At 43.5% G+C, this 24382-nt stretch overlaps 1 protein-coding gene across 3 annotated transcripts in view; it reads left to right on the top strand.

Annotated features, from left to right (window-relative positions):
* QTGAL (queuosine-tRNA galactosyltransferase) overlaps window positions 1-24382 on the top strand; it is a 110818-nt gene that overhangs the window by 29734 nt on the left and 56702 nt on the right. For all 3 annotated transcript variants that reach the window (XM_081576865.1, XM_081576864.1, XM_081576866.1), the window contains exon 5: window positions 16314-16379. In XM_081576865.1, coding sequence (XP_081432991.1) covers window positions 16314-16379 — 66 coding nt within the window. The remainder of the gene's footprint in view (window positions 1-16313; window positions 16380-24382) is intronic.

The raw sequence follows: 24382 nt of genomic DNA on the forward strand, positions 1-24382 counted from the left end.
TGCTGGAGAATCCCATGGACAGAGGAGTCTAGGTTGCTTCCATGTCCTAGCAATTGTAAAAAGTGCTGCAGTGAACATTGGGGTACATGCATCTCTTTCAGCCCTGTAGCAGCTATAGTGATAAAGCTGCAGTGTCATTTTATTGAAAAAAATAAATCAGGTATTGTAAATCCTCCAACTTTGTTCTTCCTTTTCAAAATTGTTACAAATCTCTTTAGCTTTTTTGGGATTTCTGCAAAATTTTAGAATCAGCTTGTCAAGTCTGCTTGGATTTTTTATTGAAATTGCATTGAATTTATAGTTCTAGTTGGGAATCTTAATATTTGAATCTTCTAATCTATAAACATGGTATATCTGTCAGTTTATTTGGGCCTTCTTAAGTTTCTCTCAGAAATATTTTGTAGTTTTCAATATACAGGTCTTACATAAATTTGACAAAATACTTCCCAAGTATTCTATGAGTTTTGGTGCTAACAAAAATGGTTCATCTCCCTGTTTTATTGCTATAAGTATACTATTAATAAATTACCTTATTTATTGTAGTTGGTTTTGTTTTGCCTTTTGTTTTTTCGATTAAGAACTCACTGTTTAGTGACCATGGTATCTGTGAGTAAAGACTCTGCCTCTTTCTCTCTGGTCCACATGCTTTTCTTCTTTGTTCTTGGCCCACTGTCCTGGCTGGGACGCTCCCATGCAATGTCGAAGAGGAATGGTTCTGGTGACAGTCCTTGTCATGTTCAGATTTTTATTTGTTTCATCATTTACATCATGGGAAAAACACGTAGAGAGGAGCATAAAACACAAATGTACAGCTCAGTAAATTATCATAAGGCAAATATTTCTGAGCTAGCGTAGAAAATAACCACCTCAGAAGCACCTTTCTTGCCCTTTCACAGTTACCTTCTTCGTCCTCCCCAAAGTTAAATATTGCCCTGCCTGTTTTGGAAAATTTTATAAGTGGAATCATGTATAATCTTCCATGTCTGGCTTCTCCCACTCTGTGGCTTGTCTTTTCACTCTGAAAGCTGTCTATTGATGAATAGAATTCTTTAAGGAGTTCGATTTAGTAATCTTTTCCTTTATGGTCAATGCTTTTTGTCTTCTTCATGAGTTATATTCTCTTACTTGAAGGCCCTGAAGTTATTCTTTAATGTTCCAGATGCTTTTTTTTTAACCTTTTCTATTTTGATGTAAACCCCACTTGAAATTGATTTTGCTTATTTCTGTTTAACATATAAACACAGCACAGATCGTAAGTGCACAATCTGTTGAGTTTTGAGGAAGTGAACACTCCAGTGCAGCCAGTGGCCCAGCCTGGGAATGCAACATGGCCAGTGTCACACATGCCCTCTTGCTCCTTGTCAGTAATTCTCCTCCTCTTCTCCACAAGACAGCTGGGATACTAACACCCTAAGTTAGTCATTTTGACCTTTATGTGATTCATCATGTGTTTGTGCCTGCCTTATCTCACACAACATTATGTTTTGGAGACTAGTTCACATTATTTTGTGGAATGGAAGTTACTCCTTTTCATTGCTATGTAATATTCCATGATATGAATATACCCAGTTTATCCGTTCTCCTGTTTGGACATTGGGGTGTTTAAGTAATGCTGCCAAGAAGTCCTTGTGCTTATCTCTTGTCACACACACAAATGCACATGTAGGGATGGAACTGGGATGTTCTCAGGTGCCTGTGTTCAGTTTCGGTGGATGCTGCCAGGTTCCCCTGTTGGCTGGTCAGTTTGCACTCCCTCTAATGAACAGGTATCCTGGCTGATTTGTATCCTTCCTTGCAGCTCTGTGAGCTGACTTTAGCCCAACGTGAATGTGAGTGTGGCCTCTTTCTGGCCTCTGTGTTCTGTCTAGTTGGGTTGTCAATCTGTCCTTTTGTCTGCTGATACCACAGTATAGTTTTATAGAACATGTAATTTCATGCTATATGTTCTCTTGTTCATCTATGAAGTAGTTGGGGCTATTTTTTAAAATCTTTTTGCATTTTTAGATAGATGTTAGAGTAATTTCATTCATTTTCACAAAATCCACTTTGAGGATTTTGATTGGATTATATTGAATCAATAGATCAATTAGGTGAGAATAGCTTCTTTACAATATTTAGTCTTCCTAACAATGACTATATGTTTGTTGATTTATTTAGATCTTCTTTAATTTATCTCAATAGCCATGAGTAGTTTTCATACAGAGGGCTTACAGTCCTTTGTTAAATTAATTCCTTGATATTTGATTAAAAAAAAACATTTTTATCAGCTCTCTTGAGAATGCAATTCACATAAAATCCACCCATTTAAAGTGTACAATCCAACGGTTTTCGGTATATTCACAATGTTTTGCAACTGTCACCACAATCTAATTTTAGACTTTTTCCATCACCACAAAATTAAACCCCGTACCTATTAGTAATCACCCCTCATTCCCCCAGCTCCCATCTGTGGGCAGCCACTAGCCTCCTTTCTGTCTCTATGGATTTGCCTGTTCTGGACATTTCATATAAATGGAATCTACATTATGTGGTCTCTATGAATGGCTTCTTTCACTTAGTGTGATATTTTCAAGGTTCGTCATGTTATAGCATGTGTCAGTACTACATTTCTCTTTACTGTTGCGTAGCAGTCCTTTGTATGAATATACACTTTATCTGTTTACTAGTTGATGAACATTTGGGTTATTTCCACTTTTTGACTATTATAAATAATGCTGCTATAAACATTCCTGTACAAGTTTTTGTGTGGCTAGGTGTTTTCAGTTCTTCCTGGAGTGGAATTGTTGGGTCATATGGTAACTCTATGTTTAACATTTTGAGGAACTGCCATAATGTTTTCCAAAGTGACTATACCACTTTACATTCTCACCAACAATATATGAGAGTTATTTGACCTTTCTTGATACTACTGTAAGAGGCATCATCGTACATATAAAGAAATTATTTATTGATCTTGTATCCAGAAACCTTATTAAATTCATTTTTAATTCTAATATTTCTGTGGTGATTATTTTGGGTTGTTTATGTAAGCAGTCATTTTTCCTCTTTCTACTAAGCCTTGTAACTTTTATTTTTAATACTTATTTATTTGGCTCTGCTGGGTTTTAGTTTCGGCATGCAGGATCTTTAGCTGTAGCATGCAAGCTCTTAGTTGTGGCATGTGGGATCTAATTCCCTGATCAGGGATCAAACCTGGGCCCCCTGCATTGGGAGCTCAGAGTCTTAGTCACTGGACCACCAGGGAAATCCCAAGCTTTGTATCTTTTATTTCTTTTTTTCGACTCAGGTCTCCAGTGAATTGTTAAATAGAAATCATGATAATAGGCATTCTTGCCTCCTTCACAATCTCAGAGAGCTGAAATCTTTCACTGTTAAGTATAATATGTTGTTTACCATAGTTTTTTTTTTTTTTTTTTTTTTCCCATATATAGCCTTAATAAATTCTCTTCTAAAAGCCAAAGAAATGTAGGATACCCTGAGACAGAGACAGCCTACTGGGATTGGGTGGAAATGCTTCAGAAAAGTGTCATTTCTGTTTCCCTCCATTTTAACTGCTCTCTGCACACTGTGAGCTCCATCCCACTGTGGTCATTGTCCCTCTGCGGTCATCACTCAGAGGAGTTCCTTTCAGGATCTCTCCTTCAGCTAAATGCAGTAACACTCACCTCTGCAGTGGACTAAAAGATCTTAAATGCCAGGAAGGATGTTGTGTCTTTAGGGTGGTACTGGTTAGTGCTGGATATAGAATTTGCCAATGTTTTCTCCCAGTCTATGGTAGTCTTTTTACTTTCTTGATATATTTATACCTAAATTAAAACACAAAATTTTTAACTTTTGAAGAAGCCCAGTTTGTCAATTCCTTTTCATTATTTGTGCTTTTGTTGTCATATCTAAGAATTCTTTGCTTAATTCAAAATAACTAATATTTGCTCCTAAGTTTTTTCCTGAAGCTTTTTTTAGTTTTAGCTCTTACATTCAGGTCTGTGATCTATTTTGAGTTAATTTTTGTGTGTGGGTAGGGTCTTATTTACCTTTTCCCTGTGGTGATCCACTTGTCCTAGCAGTTTATTGAAAACACTGTTTTATTCCCATTGAACTGCCTTGAATCAATCATAATTGCAAAGGTATTTCTCTATTCTCAATTATGTTTTACTGATCTCTATGTTTATCTTTAGGCCATGTGGCACTGTAGCTTTCCAGTAGTGAGTTTCAAAGTCAGAAAATGTGCAGAAGCTAACACAACACAATTGTTGTAAAGCAATTATATTCCAATTAAAAAAAAAGTCAGAACGTGTAAGTCCTCCATCTATAATATTTCTTCCTTTTTCAACATTTTTTCCATTCTGGATCTTTTATATTTCCAAATGAATTTTACGGTCATCTTGTCATTTCTACAAAAGAAGCAATTTGAAATTTAGATTTCGATTATATTGAGTCTATAGGTCAATTTGGGGAGAATGGCTTTGCTGCGGAATTGAGTCTTCTAATCCATGAACATGGGCTGTCTGGTCTATTTATTTAGGTCTTTAATTTCTTTCAGCAGTGTTTTGTAATTTTTACCATATAAGTCCTATACTTCCTTTGTTAAATTTAAACTTCAATATTTTGTCCTTTTGATGCTATTGTGAATGTATTATTTTCTTAATTTTATTTCAGATTGTTTAATGCCAATGTATAGAAATACTGTTGATTTTTGTATCTTGATCTTATATTATGTGACATTGGTGAACTTGTTTGTTAATTCTAGTATTTTTTTTTGGTGGATCTCTTAGGGTTTTCTAAATACAAAATCTTGTTGTCTGCAAATGGAGGCAATTTTTCCCTTTCCAATCTGGATGCCTTTTATTTCTCTTTCTTGCCTGACTAGACCTCAATACAGAAGTCACAGGAGCAGACATCTTCCCTGTTTCCAGCCTCGGGGAAAACATTCCATCACTCACCATTAAGATGTGGCTGCAGGGGTTTTGTAGGTGATTTTTATTGGGTTGAGAAAGTTCCTTTCTTCCTACCTTGTCAAGAATTTTTATCATGAATGAAAAGTGAAAGTTGCTCAGTCACGTCTGACTCTTTGTGACCCCATGGAATTCTCCAGGCCAGAATACTGGAGTGGGTAGCTCCCTTCTCCAGGGGATCTTTCCAACCCAGGGATCAAACCCAGGTCTTCCGCATTGCAGGCGGATTCTTTACCAGCTGAGCCACCAGGGAAGCCCAAGAATACTGGAGTGGGTACCCTATCCCTTCTCCAGCGGATCTTCCTGACCCAGGAATCGAACCAGGGTCTCCTGAATTGCAGGCAGATTCTTTACCAACTGAGCTATCAGGAAGTCCATGAATAACCATAAGATATTATGAAATGCCTCTATGCACTTACTGAGATCATCATGTAGTGATTTTTCTTTTTTTCTTTCAATATGATCTGTGGCATTAATTGGCTCTCAGATAGTAAAGCAACCTTGCATTTCTGGGATAAATCCCACCTGGTTATAGTATATAATCCTTTTTATATGTCACTGATATTTTGTCAAGGACTTTTTCATCTATATCCATGTGGGATATTGTTCTGTACTTTTCTTGTGATGTTATTTTCTTTTTTTTTTTAAATAAATTTATTTATTTTAGTTGGGGGCTAATTACTTTACAATATTGTAGTGGTTTTTGCCATACATTGACGTGAATCAGCCATGGGTTTACATGTGTTCCCCATCCTGAACCCCCCTCCCACCTCCCTCCCCATGTGATGTTATTTTCTTTGGTATCAGGTAATATGAGCCTCAAAGAATGAGTTGGGAAGTGATGCTTCCTCTTCATATTTCTGGGAGACTTTGTTAAAGGTGGGATGTTCTTTATTCTTTGAATGTTTATAGAGTTCACCATCTGAGTTTGGACTTTTTTGTGTGCAGATTTCAAATTACTAGTTCTTTTTTTTTTTTTGCTTTTTATAGATCTATTCAGATTTTATATTTCTTCAGTCAATTTTAGTAATTCATGTCTTTCTAGAAATTTGTTCATTTCATCTAAATTTTCTAAATTGTTGGCATGTAGTTACTTATAGTACTCTCTCATAGTCCTTTTAACTTTTGTGAAGTCATAGCTGCTGTCTTATTTTTTCACTCCTGAATCAGTTATTTGTGTCTTCTCTTTTTCTTGGTCTGTCTAGCTCAGGAGTCCTCAGATGACGGCTCACAGGCCAAACCCACTGGCAGCCTGTTTTTGTATAGCCTCTGAGCTAAAACTGGTCTTTATATTTTTAAAGTGTTGTAAAAACAAAACAAAAACCCAAAGAATATCGACAGAAACCATATGTGGCAGAAAAGCTAAAATATTTACTATCTGACCCTTTACAGAAAAAGCTTGTTCATCTCCAGTCTAGGTAAAGGTTTGATAAATTTCTTGATGTTTTCAAAAGACCAACCATTGTTTTAATTGATTTTCTGTTTTTCTTTTTTTTTCTGTTTCATTGATTCCTGCTGGAATCTTTATCTTCCTTCCACTTACTTTTGGTTGAGTTTGCTTTGTGTGTGTATGGTTGGTTCCTAAGATTTTTCTTTGTTACTATAGGCATTAACAGCTATAAAATTTTCTCCAAGAATTGCTATAGCTGTTTTGTATTGTGTCCTGTTTTCATTTTCATTAAAATACCTCAGAATATTTTCTAATTTCCTTTGTGATTTCTTCTTTATCCCATTGCCTATTTAGAAGTACATTGTTTATATCCATATATTGGTGGTTCAGTTCAGTTCAGTCGCTCAGTCGTGTCCGACTCTTTGCGACCCCATGAACTGCAGCACGCCAGGCCTCTCTGTCCATCACCAACTCCAGGAGTCTACCCAAACCCATGTTCATTGAGTCGGTGATGCCATCCAACCATCTCATCCTCTGTCGTCCCCTTCTCCTCCCGCCCCCAATCCTACCCAGCATTAGGGTCTTTTCCAATGAGTCAACCCTTCGCATGAGGTGGCCAAAGTATTGGAGTTTCAGCTTCAACATCAGACCTTCCAATGAACACCCAGGACTGATCTCTTTTAGGATGGATTGATTGGATCTCCTTGCAGTCCAAGGGACTCTCAAGAGTCTTCTCCAACACCACAGTTCAAAAGCATCAATTCTTCGGTGCTCAGCTTTCTTCACCGTCCAACTCTCACATCCATACATGAACACTGGAAAAACCATAGCCTTGACTAGACGGACTTTTGTTGGCAAAGTAATGTCTCTGCTTTTAAATATGCTATCTAGGTTGGCCATAACCTTCCTTCCAAGGAGTAAGCGTCTTTTAATTTCATGGCTGCAGTCACCATCAGCAGTGATTCTGGAGCCCACAAAAATAAAGTCTGACACTGTTTCCACTGTTTCCCCATCTATTTCCCATGAAGTGATGGGACCAGATGCCATGATCTTAGTTTTCTGAGCGTTGAGCTTTAAGCCAACTTTTTCACTCTCCTCCTTCACCTTCATCAAGAGGCTCTTTAGTTCTTCTTCACTCTCTGCCATAAGGGTGGTGTCATCCGCATATCTGAGGTGATTGATATTTCTCCCGGCAATCTTGATTCCAGCTTGTGTTTCTTCCAGCCTAGCATTTCTCATGATGTACTCTGCATATAAGTTAAATAAGCAGGGTGACAATATACAGCCTTGACGGACTCCTTTTCCTATTTGGAACCAGTCTGTTGTTCCATGTCCAGTTCTAACTGTTGCTTCCTGACCTGAATACAGGTTTCTCAAGAGACAGGTCAGATGGTCTGGTATTCCCATCTCTTTCAGAATTTTCCACAGTTTATTGTGATCCACACAGTCAAAGGCTTTGGCATAGTCAATAAAGCAGAAATAGATGTTTTTCTGGAACTCTCTTGCTTTTTCGATGATCCAGCGGATATTGGCAATTTGATCTCTGGTTCCTCTGCCTTTTCTAAAACCAGCTTGAACATCTGGAAGTTCACGGTTCACGTATTGCTGAAGCCTGGCTTGGAGAATTTTGAGCATTACTTTACTAGCATGTGAGATGAGTGCAATTGTGCGGTAGTTTGAGCATTCTTTGGCATTGCCTTTCTTTGGGATTGGAACGAAAACTGACCTTTTCCAGTCCTGTGGTCACTGCTGAGTTTTCCAAATTTGCTGGCATATTGAGTGTAGCACTTTCACAGCATCACCTTTGAGGATTTGAAATAGCTCAACTGGAATTCCATCACCTCCACTAGCTTTGTTCGTAGTGATGCTTTCTAAGGCCCACTTGACTTCACATTCCAGGATGTCTGGCTCTAGGTGAGTGATCACACCATCGTGATTATCTGGGTCATGAAGATCTTTTTTGTACAGTTCTTCTGTGAATTCTTGCCACCTCTTCTTAATATCTTCTGCTTCTGTTAGGTCCATACCATTTCTGTCCTTTATCGAGCCCATCTTTGCATGAAATGTTCCTTTGGTATCTCTAATTTTCTTGAAGAGATCTCTAGTCTTTCCCAATCTGTTGTTTTCCTCTATTTCTTTGCACTGATCGCTGAGGAAGGCTTTCTTATCTCTCCTTGCTATTCTTTGGAACTCTGCATTCAGATGGGAATATCTTTCCTTTTCTCCTTTGCTTTTTGCTTCTCTTCTCTTCCCAGCTATCTATAAGGCCTCCTCAGACAGCCATTTTGCTTTTTTGCATTTCTTTTCCATGGGGATTTTCTTGATCCCTGTCTCTTGTACAATGTCACGAACCTCTGTCCATAGTTCATCAGGCACTCTGTCTATCAGGTCTAGTCCCTTAAATCTATTTCTCACTTCCACTGTATAATCATAAGGGGTTTGATCTAGGTCATACCTGAATGGTCTAGTGGTTTTCCCTACTTTCTTCAATTGACGTCTGAATTTGGCAATAATCAGTTCATGATCTGAGCCACAGTCTGCTCCTGGTCTTGTTTTTGCTGACTGTATAGAGCTTCTCCATCTTTGGCTGCAAAGAATATAATCAATCTGATTTCGGTGTTGACCATCTGGTGATGTCCACGTGTAGAGTCTTCTCTTGTGTTGTTGGAATAGGGTGTTTGCTATTACCAGTGCATTCTCGTGGCAAAACTCTATTAGCCTTTGCCCTGCTTCATTCTGTACTCCAAGGCCAAACTTGCCTGTTACGCCAGGTGTTTCTTGACTTCCTACTTTTGCATTCCAGTCCCCTATAATGAAAAGGACATCTTTTTTGGGTGTTAGTTCTAGAAGGTCTTGTAGGTCTTCATAGAACCGTTCAACTTCAGCTTCTTTGGCGTTACTGATCAGGGCATAGACTTGGATTACCGTGATATTGAATGGTTTGCCTTGGAAACGAACAGAGATCATTCTGTCGTTTTTGAGATTGCATCCAAGTACTGCATTTTGGACTCTTTTGTTGACCATGATGGCTACTCCATGTCTTCTAAGGGATTCTTGCCCACAGTAGTAGATATAATGGTCATCTGAGTTAAATTCACCCACTCCAGTCCATCTTAGTTCACTGACTCCTAGAATGTCGACGTTCACTCTTGCCATCTCCTGTTTGACCACTTCCAGTTTGCCTTGATTCATGGACCTAACATTCCAGGTTCCTATGCAATATTGCTCTTTACAGCATCGGACTTTGCGTCTATCACCAGTCATATCCACAGTTGGGTATCATTTTTGCTTTGGCTCCATCCCATCATTCTTTCTGGAGTTATTTCTCCACTGATCTCCATTAGCATATTGGGCACCACCTACTGACCTGGGGAGTTCATCTTTCAGTGTCCTATCCTTTTGTCTTTTCATACTTTTCTTGGGGTTCTCAAGGCAAGAATACTGAAGTGGTTTGCCATGCCCTTCTCCAGTGGACCACAGTCTGTCAGACCTCTCCACCATGACCCATCCGTCTTGGGTGGCCCCACACGGCATGGCTTAGTTTCATTGAGATAGACAAGGCTGTGGTCCGTGTGATCAGATTAGCTAGTTTTCTGTAATTTTAGTTTTAGTGTGTCTGCCCTTTGATGCCCTCTCGCAACACTTACCGTCTTACTTGGGTTTCTCTTACCTTGGGCCTTGGGTAATTCCTCTCGCCGCCGCCGCAGCCCCCCGCCGGCCCCAGCCCCCCCGCCGGGCCTAGGCCCTGTCAGCCGCCGCCCCCAGCCCCCGGCCTGGCCTAGCCCCTCTCGGCTGCCACCCCCAGCCCCCGGCCCCCGGCCTGGCCTAGCCCCTGTCGGCCGCCGCCCCCGGCTCCTGGCCCGGCCTAGCCCCTGTCGGCCGCCGCATGGTAGATTTCCCCAAATCCCATTTTTGAATTCTAACAATTTTGTGTGGCCAGAGAACACACTTTATATGCTTTTGTGTGCTGTGCTTAGTCACTCAGTCATTTCCAACTGTTTGCAACCCTATGGACTGCAGCCCGCCAGGCTCCTCTGTCCATGGGGATTCTCCAGGCAAGAATACTAGAGTGGGTTGCCGTGCCCTCCTTCAGGGGATCTTCCCAACCCAGGGATCGAACCCAGGTCTCCCTTATTGCAGGTGGGTTCTTTACCGACTGAGCCACCAGGGAAGCCCAAGAATACTGGAGTGGGTATCCTATCCCTTCTCCAGGGGAATCGGATCTTTAAAATTTTACAATCCCTGTTTTGTGGTGTAGTATACAGTCTGTTGTTATTGGGTGGGAGTTCCATAGGTAGATGTCAGCAAGTTGATGTTGTTGGGTTGGTGTCCATAGAGAGAGGTCAGCTGGTTTATGTTGTTGGTTAATGGTGCTCATATCATCTGTAGCTGCAATATTTTGTCAAGTTATTCTGTCCATTCTTTTTTTATATATTTATTTTTTTATTGAAGGATTATTGCTTTACAGAATTTTGTTGTTTTCTGTCAAACGTCAACATGAATCAGATGTGGGTATACATATATCCCCTTCCTTTCAAACCTCCCTCCCATCTCCCTCCCCATCCCACCCCTCTAGGTTGATACAGAGCCCCTGTTTGAGTTACCTGAACCGTACAGCAAATTCCTGTTGGTTATCTATTTTACATATGGTGGAACTCACTTGAGTCTATTCTGTCCATTCTTGATGGTGGGTTATTGAAGTCTCCAACTCTTATTGTTGAATTGTCTATTTTTCTCTTTAATACCATTCATTTTTGTTTCTTTTTGTCTCACTGTTGTTAGATACATGAATATTTATAATTGTTATCTCTTTCTGATGGATTGGCCATTCTGTCAATGTTTAATGTGTCTCTTAGTTTCTTTTAGTGTTCTTTGTTTTAAAGTCTGTTTTGATTCATGTTAGTATAACCACATCTCTCTATGGTTATAGTTTGCTTGGTGTATCTTTTCCCGTTCTTTTACTTTAATGCATTGTGTCTTTGAACCTCAATTTTTGTCCCTTGTAAATAGCTTATAGGTAGAATTTGTTTTTGTTTTAGTGTGTGCTTTTTTATTGCAGTTTGACAACTTTTACCTTTGATGAGAGTTTTGAATTTATTCACATATTTAAGTTTTTTACAATTGGACTTATGTCTGCCATTTTGCTATTTATTTTCTTTTCTGTTTTCTATGACATATTATTTTTGTTCCTCTGTTCTTTTTAAAAAAATGAAATAGATATTTTCTAGTGTACTGTTTATAATAAATTATTGATTTTTAACTCTTTTTAGATTATTTTCTTAATGGTTGCCCTGGGAAGTCTTTTATTATCTGTTCTTTTGTGTGTTTTTACTTACATGTCCAGTTGTCTTTGTGCATTGGTCATTGTATTGGAATACTTCTCTGTGGAGTTAATTTGAGGCCGTGGATGAAAGTTCTTTCCCTCAGAGATTTTCCTCTGCTTTTTCCAGGTACTTGGGAGAACCACCATCCTGGGACCCTTGTTATCCTGTTTTGAGGCTTCTGGGCCCTGTTAGGCTACATATCCCATTCACCTCTTGAGGAGGTAACCTGCCATGGCCTGAGCTCAGAACTGTTGTGGGTTGAATAGTAGGCCGCACTCCCAGCCCCACTCCCAGTCTTGAGCAGACCCTTGATCTCCATTCCCTGAAGCCTCGCAGGGTTACCAGAACCATGGATTAGAGTTTAGCTACTTCTTGTAGATCAGTGAGGACTTGAGGGCAGAAGTGGCTTGTTTCCTCTCTCAGCTGATGCTTCTCAGAGATTTGGGCTCAGTAGTTCCCCACTACCTTGTTAACTCTCTGTGTAAGACTCTTTCAGTATCTTTGGTAATTGTTTGTGTGCCATTAGCCTGTCATTTCTGCAAGTGGATGTGGAGGCATTTTGACCTGGGTGTGGATCCTGCCCTGCCATGACTTAGCTACTCAGGCTAAGTAGCAAATCACAGAAGAAAGGTTCTCTCAAGCAGACTTGCTGCCCCTCAGTGTCTCAGGCTTCAGGAAAATGTAGATGGGTCACATACGTGAGTCCCTGACACTATGCTTTGGAAATAGGCTCTCAGCATGCAGGTGGGGTTTCCTCTGTTGTCTTCCCTGTCCTTCAGGGTCCTCTGCATGAAGTGTGTGTACTGAGGTTGAGGTGTGACCAGGGAATTTCTACCTGTGTCTGCAAATCTTGTCTAAAAGTCAAGCATAATGAGACTTAACAGAAACCACATCGACCTTGCTTTCTTCACAGATCTTCTTGACTGTAGACTGTTATTTCCTTCATCTGCAAGTGGTTCCTCCTGCCCCTCTCCCATCCTGGGAGTTGGTCATCCCTGGGGGTTCATAGCCTCGCTTCCTCATGACCACCCTCTATTCAGAAACTACTGAACTCAAAGATACAGGTTTCTTTTAACTCAGATTCTTTGACCAGATTAGTTTTTCTCTACCCAACATTCTTATGGTCAGAAAGGGAACAGTGTTTCATCTAGAATTAGTATTATTTTTATAATACATTAAAATTCTTTCCCCTTGGCTGCCAAGAACATTTCTTACCTGGTTATCATCGTGGAATCTTGCACATTTTTGGCAAATAAATATGGAGGTTTTGAACCCTCCCTCCTGTGGTAGGGAAAGTCTGTCTCCAGATATACCTTGGGATCAGGACATGCAGACTCTGGGTTTTTGTAGTTCATGCTTGATGACCTTTTATATCCATCCTGTAGGCCCCCTCCTGTTTGCATTGCAGATACCAGCTGACTTTTATTAAAACCAGCTCCTGGTATTGGGTACCAGCTGTGAGCACAGTGACCTTGATCAGAGTGGGCCCCTCCCTGGGATGGACATCAATGAAAGGCAGTGGGATCACAGCAGAAACACATCTGCGCTTGTTATTAAAATATCACACCACTTTTCATGTATAATAAAGATCTTTTCATGCTCCCATCTTTCAGCAAGCTTTTCCTCTTTCAAAATGGTCTTGGGAGAGCAAGGAGCTTATCTATAATCTGCAGTCACTGTGCAGCTGAGACAGTCTGTTGCCCTGTTACACTGTCACTTTTTGGCTTGAATGTTTACTCATTGTGTTCATCCTTGACTTTCTCAGCTTAGGGTCAGGGGTGTGTTAAATGTCTCCCGTATTCTCCTTGTACTTGCAGATGTTCACTTTATTCAGGCACCTAGCAGCAGAGGTGATAGAAGACTGTATTAGAATGTTCTTGAGAGCTAAGACTTTTGGGGCAGTTTTGCTTTTTGTGTAAATCCTTGAGCTGTAAAACTGGACCTGTGTTCAGATTTTAAACCTGACGTGTAATTGCTATGAGATCTTGAATGGGTTCTGCAGAGATTCCAAACCTTGGTTTCCTTGGCTACAAAATGGGGATAATACTAGCTGCTCTGCCTCCAACTATAGAAGATGGTGATAAATAGTAAAAACAAAAACAAAAAAGAGTGTTGTGTAAATGATGAGGTGAATTGAAAATACAATTCCACGCTAAACAGACACTTCATTTACTCGGCAAATATTTTTGAGGTCCAGCCAAATACAACAGCTGAGCTGGTTCACACACAATACCCATTGCAGTGGATGTCTTGGTGTCATTGAGTATGTATGGGAACCAGAGGCCAGAGGCTTGTGGTGTTGTTCCCGGGGTTCTCACCTGAGTTTGGAGGAAGTGGGGCTTGCGTGTGTGATGCTGCCACTGCACAGGGTCCCAGGGGAGGTCATGCTATGGGCAGAGACCAGCCCTGACCCTGACCCTGACCCTGACTGTGGCTTCCTCAACCCTCCCCACTTTCACTTTGAAACACTTGCCTAGCCCTGTGTTGACCTGTGTACCTGCCCACTTGTAACCAGGAGTGGGGACTGGTTTACGAAACCCTCAGAATTTCTAGGATTCGGCATGAGGCCACCAGACACGGGGTCACTTTTCAGGAGTTTAATCAGTAGACCTCCCCTTTCAGGGAAATTTCCCTCTTTTGTCTCTGCCCTGCTGCCTTGCTGTACTCTTTGTGGGAGAGAAATAGGCTGAACTCTAGCGTAACTTCTTTTTATCCTCCTCACATCGCTCACCCCGCCCCCCACTCCCTACCCCACCACCACTTCAATTTTCCTTGTTTTCCTTTTTACTGTCTGAGCAGCCAGGGAAGCCCCCCTGGTTTTCCTTTTTAAGATTCCCAGTGGCGGTTGACCATGCACATGCCCGCAAGCGTGGTCCTGATGGGAGCCAGGGAAGGATTCGGGCCTGGAATAGGCGACTCCTCCACTCCTGTTCCGACAGCTTCCTCCCTGCGTTTCTATTCCCGAGGTCACATCTGCTTCCTGCCTGCTGAGGGCACCGCTGTGCCAGGAGGGGCCCCTGCCCTGCGATCCCCTTTTTCTCCCCGTCCTCTCCCTCCTCCTTCCCTCCCCCTCCCCTCCCTCGTCCTCTTTCATCACCTCCTTCCTCCTCCTCCTCACATTAGCCACAGGCTTCCTCTCAGCTTATTTCATCTGCAGTTCATTTGATTAGCACATTAGCTCATGAGGCCGTGTTGAAGAAATGAGAGATACAAATACAGGTCTTTTAGTTTATCTCATTGCTCAGTTTAAAGATAAATATCCTCCCAATGATATTATTTTTAGCTCTTCTATTGGGCATATTGGTACCATATTTGAATTTTTATCAATTTAAGGCAGTTTTAAAATTGTGAGATGAAACATACCTATAGAAAAGTACACAGAACATATATTTACACTTTAAAGATTAATTAGGAAGTAAATACACATGTATTTACCACTCAGCAAGTAACTTCATCGCTGATACTTGAGAGGTACACCCTGACCATCTAGTCAAGGCTATGGTTTTTTCCAGTGGTCATGTATGGATGTGAGAGTTGGACGGTGAAGAAAGCTGAGCACCAAAGAATTGATGCTTTTGAACTGTGGTGTTGGAGAAGACTCTTGAGAGTCCCTTGGACTGCAAGGAGATCCAACCAGTCCATCCTAAAGGAGATCAATCCTGGGTGTTCACTGGAAGGACTGATGTTGAAGCTGAAACTCCAATCCTTTGGCCACCTCACGTGAAGAGTTGACTCATTGGAAAAGACCGTGATGCTGGGAAGGATTCGGGGCAGGAGGAGAAGGGGACGACAGAGGATGAGATGGTTGGATGGCATCACCGACTCAATGGACATGGGTTTGGGTAAACTCTGGGAGCTGGTGATGGACAGAGAGGCCTGGTGTGCTGCGATTCATGGGGTCGCAAAGAGCTGGACACGACTGAGCGACTGAACTGAACTGACACCCTGACCGCCTCCCTACAAAGTCACCACTATTCTGACTTTGGGATTATAATTTTCTTGCTTTCTTTATGGTAGTTCATATTATATGTGTGTGTGTATCTTAAATTATCAGGTTAATTTTGCTTGATTTTGAATTTTAAATAAATGAAGTAATACTATATATATATTCTGTTGTCTTGCCTCTTTCACTCAGCATTATATCTGCAAAATTCACTTATGTTGTGTGTAGCTGTCGTTCACTCTTGTACCTCAGTGGTATTTGACTATAGAGATGCACACAATTTACTTACCTTTGCTGGTCTCTGTGAACATCAAGCTGTTCCCCATTTTGAACAACACTGTAGTGAACATTTCTCTACATCTCTCTAGTGCATATGTGTAAGCCTTTTTCTGCCTATGGGGTAAATAAAGTTACTGGGTCTCGGGGATCAGAGTCTCCATCTTACTGGACACGCCCCACTGTCTTCCTCAGATCCTCATTCCTCCCAGCTGTGTGGTTCTTACTGAAATTGTCCAACTTCTCACTCACGCTACACTGCATCCTGAGCAGTTGAGTTTCCTGGATGACTGATGGGGTCATGGGTCACTGGGCAGTGTCTGCACTGCCTGTTCTGGTCTCCTGCCTGCTTTGCTGTCAGGGTGTCTGTCTTCTTGCTTGTTTGTCAGAGTTGCTTCCTGGAGTTTCAAATGTGTTCTCTCCTGCAGGACGACATGATGATGCCTCAGAGAGTGAGGCTGCAACACGAAGCCGCTTTGCGACACCCAAAAACTGTGAGTATGGATGTTTCTGCATGTTTCTACAACTATTGGTAGAAATGCCATTATGGTTTTTTTAGATTAAGATTCTTCCTCAGGATTGAAAGAATCAGTTTGTAGTCAGACTACCCCCTCAGAGAAAAATGTGTGCCTGGTTTGTCTACACACTCACAGGTGTTTTCCTTTCAAGAAAAATGTGCTTCTTGTTTTGAGTAGCACTTTTTACTTTCAAATGGGTCCGAAAGATTTTTTAATTTATTTTTTGGTTTGGTTTAGTTTTGTCAGCATTTCAGAAGCTGTGTACCTTGGACATGAAAATAAATTGAGAGCTGTAGGGTGTATCAGTTAAAAAAAAATCTTATTATCTGCATAACCTCAGACTACACTCTCATCTTAAAATGGTTTCCTCATTGGCCCCCATGAGTGAGGCTCCCCAGGACCCTTCCTCCAGGGCAGGGAGGCTCACATCCCCCCGCAGGAGCCCTGTGTAGGGGAGCATCTCCCACCCATTTAAACCTGGAAGGACATCTCAGGCCGTGGGTCACTTGCCCCCTTGAGGCTCAGGGTCCAGGGTGGCCCAGGCGGCTGATCCTCAGACCTGGCGTCTGACCACAGGACCCACTGCTCAGATATCTATGCTGAAGTTTTAGTAAAAACATCTTTGAATCACTGGTTTTGAAAGTGGGAAGGAGAAAGGCCCAAAACTGTCTTAAGATGCATGGTGTCTGACTGCTGAGGAATGGCCCCTAGGTTTTGCTCAATTCTGTCCCCACGCTGTGTCCGCACACCAAAGTGTCTCTAGGTCATGAGTGTACAAGCCCCTGAGATCTGATCCTTGTTGTCTGTGAGGCCTGAGACTCTGCATTTCTCACGGGCTCCAAGTGCTGTATTTGAGGTCTGACTATTGCCACTTGGCCTTCATGAAGGAGAGAGCCAGTTCCTGGGACAGGGCTCAGGGCTCAGAGCGTGCACCCCATGAAACATGTACTAGGAAAAAGGTTCAAAAACACACTTCCTTCAGATAGTTTCTCAAGGAGTTTGGAGGATGTTTCTTCATCCAAGATGAATTTTTTCTCTTCCAATAGCCCCTAATTTTGGAGCTTTGAATTTAATCTCCTGATTTTCTCCTTTTAAGAAACGAAGATCTGTATAGTCAAAGCTATGGTTTTTCCAGTAGTCATATATAGATGTGAGAGTTGGGCCATAAAGAAGGCTGAGCACCAAAGAATTGATGTTTTTGAACTGTGGTGCTGGAGAAGACTCTTGAGAGTCCCTTGGACTGAAAGGAGATCAAACCAATCAATCCTAAAGGAAATCAACCCTAAATATTCATTGGAAGGACTGATGCTGAAGCTGAAGCTCCAATACTTTGGCCACTGATGCAAAGAGGTGACTCATTGGAAAAAACTTGATGCTGGGAAGGATTGAAGGCAGGAGAAGAAGGGGATAACAGAGGACAAGATGGTTGGATGGCATCACTGATTTAATGTACATGAGTTTGAGCAAGGTCCAGGAGATGGTGAAGGACAGGGAAGCCTGGCATGCTGCAGTCCATGGGTTCACAAAGAGTCAGACACTACTGAGTAACTGAAGAACAACAAAGAAATGTACCCCTCATGCTCTGTCTCCGACGGCCTAGCCCCACACATGTAACTAGGACTCTAGGACTTGGCTGTCCTGTGAACACACCTGCACACTCCTCCTGAGAGCTTTTGTTGTCTTGAAGTTTGAGGTTGAGGATTCTTATTCCCTAAATTGTAATTGCACTTATATTGCTTACATTTAAATGTTGTTAATATAAACATGTCCTTGAAATATGTCTGTAAGAAGATAAAAACGGCTGTCAGCTATGTCTTGAGAGTACACTCCACCGTTCCTCAGGCTGGACGTTTCCAGAAGACTGGACTTGAGGGAGGCTCGAAAGTCCCCAGCTGCTCCTTTATTGACAAGTGGCCCTTCTGCCAAGGTAGCATCAAGGGAACCACTGCGTGACCTGGGGGCTCGTGTCGCCAACTCACCAGGGCTGCTGGAATCCTTGAGCTAGTCCCCCATGGCCCAGAGTCTGTTCTGTGACCAGGAGGTCAGGGATGGTCTTAGCTAGACCAGCCTTTGGAAAGGAACCCATATCCTCTACTCAGGCCCAACAGCCATCACTGCCTACCAGAAGCTGCTCCTACTGCTCCCAGGTCCATCTGCAGTGTCTCAGAGGTCTGCTCTTCCCAGCAAACTCCCCTGCATGCTGACCAGGGCCTGTGGGTTTGTATGTGTCCTTGCCCTAGCCGCCTCCCCCCTTCCTACAGGTGGACATTCCAGGCTTCCGGGGCCTTGGAGCTGTCCAAATGGGACCAGGCTGCAGTATCAGTCCCTTTTTGGGTTGTGCCAGCGTATGACACTAGCCTGCCTGCAGACTTGCTCTATCCGTGGGTCCTAGGGGACCCCTATGAGGCTGTGGATGCAGCTGAGGGAGAGACTGGAGCCACGGGTGGGTGACCTGGGACCTCCACCCTCGTCTGCATAGCTACAGGGCCACTTGACCTCATGCTTTGGTGGTCTGAGAGTGCCCAGCTGCTGGTGGGCAGTGTGACCATGTGCCCTGGCCACATCACGTTGAATGGCCCACAGCTCAGTGTCACAGGGTTCTGGGGTTTGTGCCCTGACAGCCCCGTTGAGGCTGCCGGTCTCCATGTTGTTGACCACCAACTTCCTCCAGGGCTCTGCAGCCTGAGGGCCAGACAGCAGACGTGTCTTCTCCAGACCCCACTCTCAACGAGGGTCAGGGGTAAACAGGACCCTAAGAGGGCCAGGGAGACCTGCCCAGTCCTCTGCCTCTCTCTCCATGGACCCTCACCTCAGAGAGGGAGACGTGGTGCCCAGACCTCTGGACCCGAAAGTCTTGCTCACCAGGTGCACAGATGTCCTCACCAGGGTGGCCAGTGCGGGAATGTCCAGGGTGCAGACCACTGAACAATGTGAAGACAGCAGAGAGGGTCCCAAGTGCTGACTTGCTGATGCAGCATGTGAGTGAGATGAGTGCTTCTGCAGGGATGTGTGGGGACCAGCACCCCCATCCTTCAAGCCTCCGAGACGGCCCAATCTCTGCCTTTTCCTCAGAATGTGATATGGTGTTCGATTTTCACTCACCTGGCCCTTCTTTTACACTCGCCGCTAATCACATTCCAGGGAACTCGTGTGAAGGCTGAGTCAGGCACTGAGTCTGTGCTCTCTGGTTACACCTTCAGGAACCCAGAAGTGGTCACTGGTAGGACCTGTGTGCCCATGAGCCCAGGTTATTACCTGACCCATGGACCCTTACTCCAGCGGTCATGATGGGTCTGGTGTCACCTGTGTCCTGTGTCCAGCTGCCTCATATGATCAGTGTCCCCTCCTAGCCTTACATCCTGCATCTTGAGTGTGTCGCCCTTGGCATCTCAGGTCTGTCCTCATGGGTGGGGCCTCTCTCTCAGGTGGTGGGCCTAAGTCTGAGAACTGGTCCAGGTCTAGAAACATCAGAGGTGCTTTTCACATAACTGGAAATGACACACAGTTTCCAAGCATTGAGAACATATTTTACATTGAAAGAATTCTGTGTGAAGAATTTTGTAACCACAGTGTTGACATTGCAGAGAGTGAGATACTTTTAAATATATTGCTCCCCCCACCTACTTTTTTGTGATTGGTTCACATGTGAAGTTACTTTTGGCGGTTCTCCACTGGAAAAAGTGAGTTTTCATTCTAATCCCAAAGAAAGGCAATGCCAAAGAAGTTCAAACTACTGTATAATTGTGCTCATTTCACATGCTAGCAAGGTAATGCTCCAGATCCTTCAAGCTAGGCTTCAATAGTACGTGAACTGAGAAATTCCAGATGTACAAGCTGGGTTTAGAAAAGACAGAGGAACGAAAGATCAAATTGCCAACATCCATTGGATAATAGAAAAACCAAGGAAATTCCAGAAAACATCTGCTTCTGCATCATTGACTATGTTAAAGCCTTTGACTGTGTGGATCACAACGAACTGTGGAAAATTCTCAGAGATGAGAATACCAGACCACCTTACCTGCCTCCTGAGAAACCTGTATACAAGTCAAGAAGCAACAGTTAGAACCAGACATGGATCGATGGACTGGTTCAAAATTGGGAAGGGAGTCTATCAAGGCTGTATATTGTCACCTTGCTTATTTAACTTATATTCGGAGTACATCGTGTGTAATGCCAGGATGAATGAATCACAAGCCAGAATCAGTATTGCCGGGAAAAATATCAGCAACCTCAGATATTCAGTGATACCACTCTAATGACAGAAAGCAAAGAGGAACTAAAGAGCCTCTTGATGAGGGTGAAAGAAGAGAGTGAAGAAGCTGGCTTAAAACTCAACATTCAAAAAACTAAGATTGTGGCATCTGGTCCCATCACTTCATGGCAGATAGATAGAGAAGAAGTAGAAACAGTGACAGATTTTATTTTCCCAGGCTCCAAAATCACTGCAGTGACTGCAGCCATGAAATTAAAAGATGCTTATTCCTTGGAAGAAAAGCTATGACAAACCTAGACAGCATATTAAAAAGCAGAGACATCATTTTATCGACAAAGATCTGCATAGTCAAAGCTATGGTCTTTCCGGTAGTCATGTATAGATGTGAAAGTTGGATCGTAAAGAAGCCTGAGTATCAAATAATTGATGCTTCCAAATTGTGATGCTGGAAAAGACTTGAGAGTCCTTTGGACAGCAAGAAGATCAGACCAGTCCATCGTAAAAGGAAGTCAACACTGAATATTCATTGGAAGGACTGATGGTGAAGTTGAAGGTCCAACACTTTGGCCACCTGATGCTAAGAACTGACTCATTAGAAAAGACTCTGATGCTGGGGAAGATTGAAGGCAGGAAGAGAAGGGGGCTACAGAGGATGAGATGGTTGAAAGGCATCACCAACTCAATGGACATGAATTTGAGCAAGGTCTAGGAGATGGTGAAGGAAAGGGAATCCTAGTGTGCTGCAGTCCACGGGGTTGCAAAGTCGGACACGACTGAGCAACTGAACAACAACAATGTGTAAGTTCAAAGACCTTGAAATCTAGGGATATGTAAGGAATTTGGGAAAAATGTAGACTGTCAGTTTATCTTGTGAAGTGAAAGTTACTCAGTCGTGTCCGACTCTTTGCGACCCCATGGACTTCTCCAGGAATGGAATTCTCCAGGCCAGAATACTGGAGTGGGTAGCCTTTCCCTTCTCCAGGGGATCTTCCTAACCCAGGGATCAAACCCACGTCTCCCACATTGCAGGTGGAGTCTTTACCGCCTGCAATACAGTAAAGCTTATCTTAATCTTCCAGTTTATCTTAATTAAAACACATTGTCTTGTGCTTTTATAAGGTTCTAGGTTAGGGCTTTTCTTGCTGAGCTTGTGTTAAGTGCACTGGATACTGTGTTCCAACAAAGGAGAAGCTTTGCTTCCAGCAGTGGAGCAGCTGTGCCTCCTCCCGCATCACAGGTCTGCAGCGGGACCAGGGATTCAGAGCAGCCTTGCTGCACTAGACAAAACCAGCTTTAGAAGGGTTGTTACTGTGGGGCCGGGTTTTATAAAAGTCATGACCTACAAAAATCTTGATTTGCAGTTGCCAGTTGGTGGTTTTGTTGATTATATCATATAGTTTGTTTGGAAAGAATGAAATGAATGCTAAGTATATGTTTGTCCTTGGTCATTACTTCTTTAAGGCCATTTACGAGAAAGCCATTTAATTATGAGGGTGGCAGCTCCCATAAATCGTGCAGCTGCATATTCTCTGCAAAACTTCTGAGATGTTACATCGGGCATTTCTCCACTCACCTATTGAGCATTTTAGAGTGGGGATCCCCTCTGGGACAGGAGTTGGGTGGGGTCAGGGAAGCCGCTGTGTTTTGTCTGGGCCCCTCCCTGAGGGGTCGCCTGTGATGGGCAGAGGTGGGAAGCTCTGTATTCTCAGGAATATGGAGGCACTGAGGATAAAGATGGGAAGGAGACAGAGAGCACCTTGCAGAGGTTCACGTGGCCCAGAGCTTTTCCAGCACATGCGGGCGGATCCTTCCTTGTGGTCTTGGGACAGGGTGATGGCAGGACTTCCCTACATCCTGGATGTGAGTGTCCAGGGGGCTCGGGAGGAGTCCTCGGTGACCTGGCCTTTGCCCACCCTGCCTGGTGGGAACATGAGGTGGGAGGCAGGTGCCGTGGACCCGTCTCCATCTTCAGGTGACACCAGGGCAGTCATCTCCCCCCTGCTCAGCGCAGCCTCATCCCGCCCTGTGGGTGTGGCTACTGTGACCTCTCCGCAGAGAGGCACTGACTTGGTCAGGCAGAGTGTGTGCCCGGGAACGGTGCAGGCGCTGTAGAGAGGGCACAGCTGTTTGAAGGGGTTGGCAAGGAGCTCACGCTGCACGAGGCTGAGAGGTGGGTGGGTCTGCTGTCAGCATCTAAAGCCCAGTAGGCGCTGCCTCACTTCTGGCTCGGTCCTCGCCGCACCTCGCACACAGTGGGCACCATCTGTGTACCCAGCAGAGTCTGGAAGAAGTGGGTGCAGATGGGGGCTTCGCTTGGTCACACAGGACGCAGTCTGGTGGCTGGACCGCACGGTCCAGCTCTGCCTCACAGCGCGAGAGACTGGCTGGTGGCCCCTCTGGCTTACAGTGCCTGGGGGTGGGTTTGCAGGTGGGCTGTGGGGGCCTCTGTGTCCACAGCTGGCCCTGACGGAGCCTGGGGAGGGGGCGTGTCGCAAGCCAGGCACCCGTCTCTGAGAATACTTGGTATATGGGAGGTGGGGTGAGTCGGGAGGGGGAGAGGGTGATGGTGGGGCTGTGGGGAGGCTACAAGAGCCCTGCTGAAGATGGACCTGGTCCAGTGTCACGTGTGGAGCAGGATGCCTGGGAGATTTGAGAAGCAGAGATGATGAGGGCACCTCACCTCCTACCATCTGGAGAAGTTTCTCAGGTTAAAAATCACAGTGACTGAGCAGTGTTCTTCCACATCTGCCCCACGGTGATGCGACCACCACACGTGGACAACACATGTCTGTGTGTTTAGGTTTCGTGAAGTGTGGCCGCCCCCGACCCCAGTCACACCTGGTACATACTACTGTTGATGAGCAAACACAGGTGAGCCTCTCGGGAGCTAGGAGGGTGTTTGCATGGCCCTGTTTCCTAGTGGTGATTGTTGCCCAGGTGATTACACGTTGATCTGTAAGTCATGATTTAGAAAAGATTTTTGATGACAAGAAGCATTTGGGAGTATGAAATAAGGAAAATAGTTCATCTAACTTAAAATATTAAAACACTGCCTCCATTCCTACTTTAAGTATTTTGAGGATTGGATCCATAAGGCCATTAGTTCTTAATGAAATCTAATTTTTGTTTATATTTTAGTAATCTTTAAACTATTCATAAACATAAATTAGGAGCTAATTTCATAAATGTAGTTAATAAAATTTTATGCTTTACATTTCCCCCCACCCCCACCCCTTATTTTTCATCTTCAGGCTGTGGTTCTGAGAGGCCTTGCTGGAGGGACCCTCCAGCAACACCATGAGGACGGTGGGTGGGGAGGGTGGGCTGCCTTCCTCTCAGAATTCAAGGTTCAGGTCCTGGGCTCATTTTACAACTTCCTATTCAAGCTTATTGTCTGGTTTGTTATGTGGGTTTGCAGTATCAGTTCTCGTTTCCATTAAGAACTGAGGTTAGTGAAGTTTAAAAATTCAGTTTCTGGGACTTCCCTGATGGTCCGTGGTGAAAACTCACTGCTCCCAATGCAGGGAGCCCAAGTTTGACCCCTGGTTGGGGAGTTAGATCCCACATGCTGCAGCTAAAGATTCCATGAGCCGCAACTAAGACCCAGCTCAGCCACATAAATAAAAATAATTAATTTTTAAAAATAAATTAAAAAATTCAGTTCCCCAGTAAGAGCTTGCAGGTAGGTACTGATCCCAGCAATAGCCAAGCCAAGCCACCTTGCAATGGCACCCCTCCTAGCTCGGCCACATGCCAGTTCCTTCCC

This window comes from Giraffa tippelskirchi, chromosome 3 (genome assembly GCF_054371585.1).
Source record: "Giraffa tippelskirchi isolate mGirTip1 chromosome 3, T2T-mGirTip1v1.2.pri, whole genome shotgun sequence".
NCBI classification, from domain to species: Eukaryota; Metazoa; Chordata; class Mammalia; order Artiodactyla; family Giraffidae; genus Giraffa; species Giraffa tippelskirchi.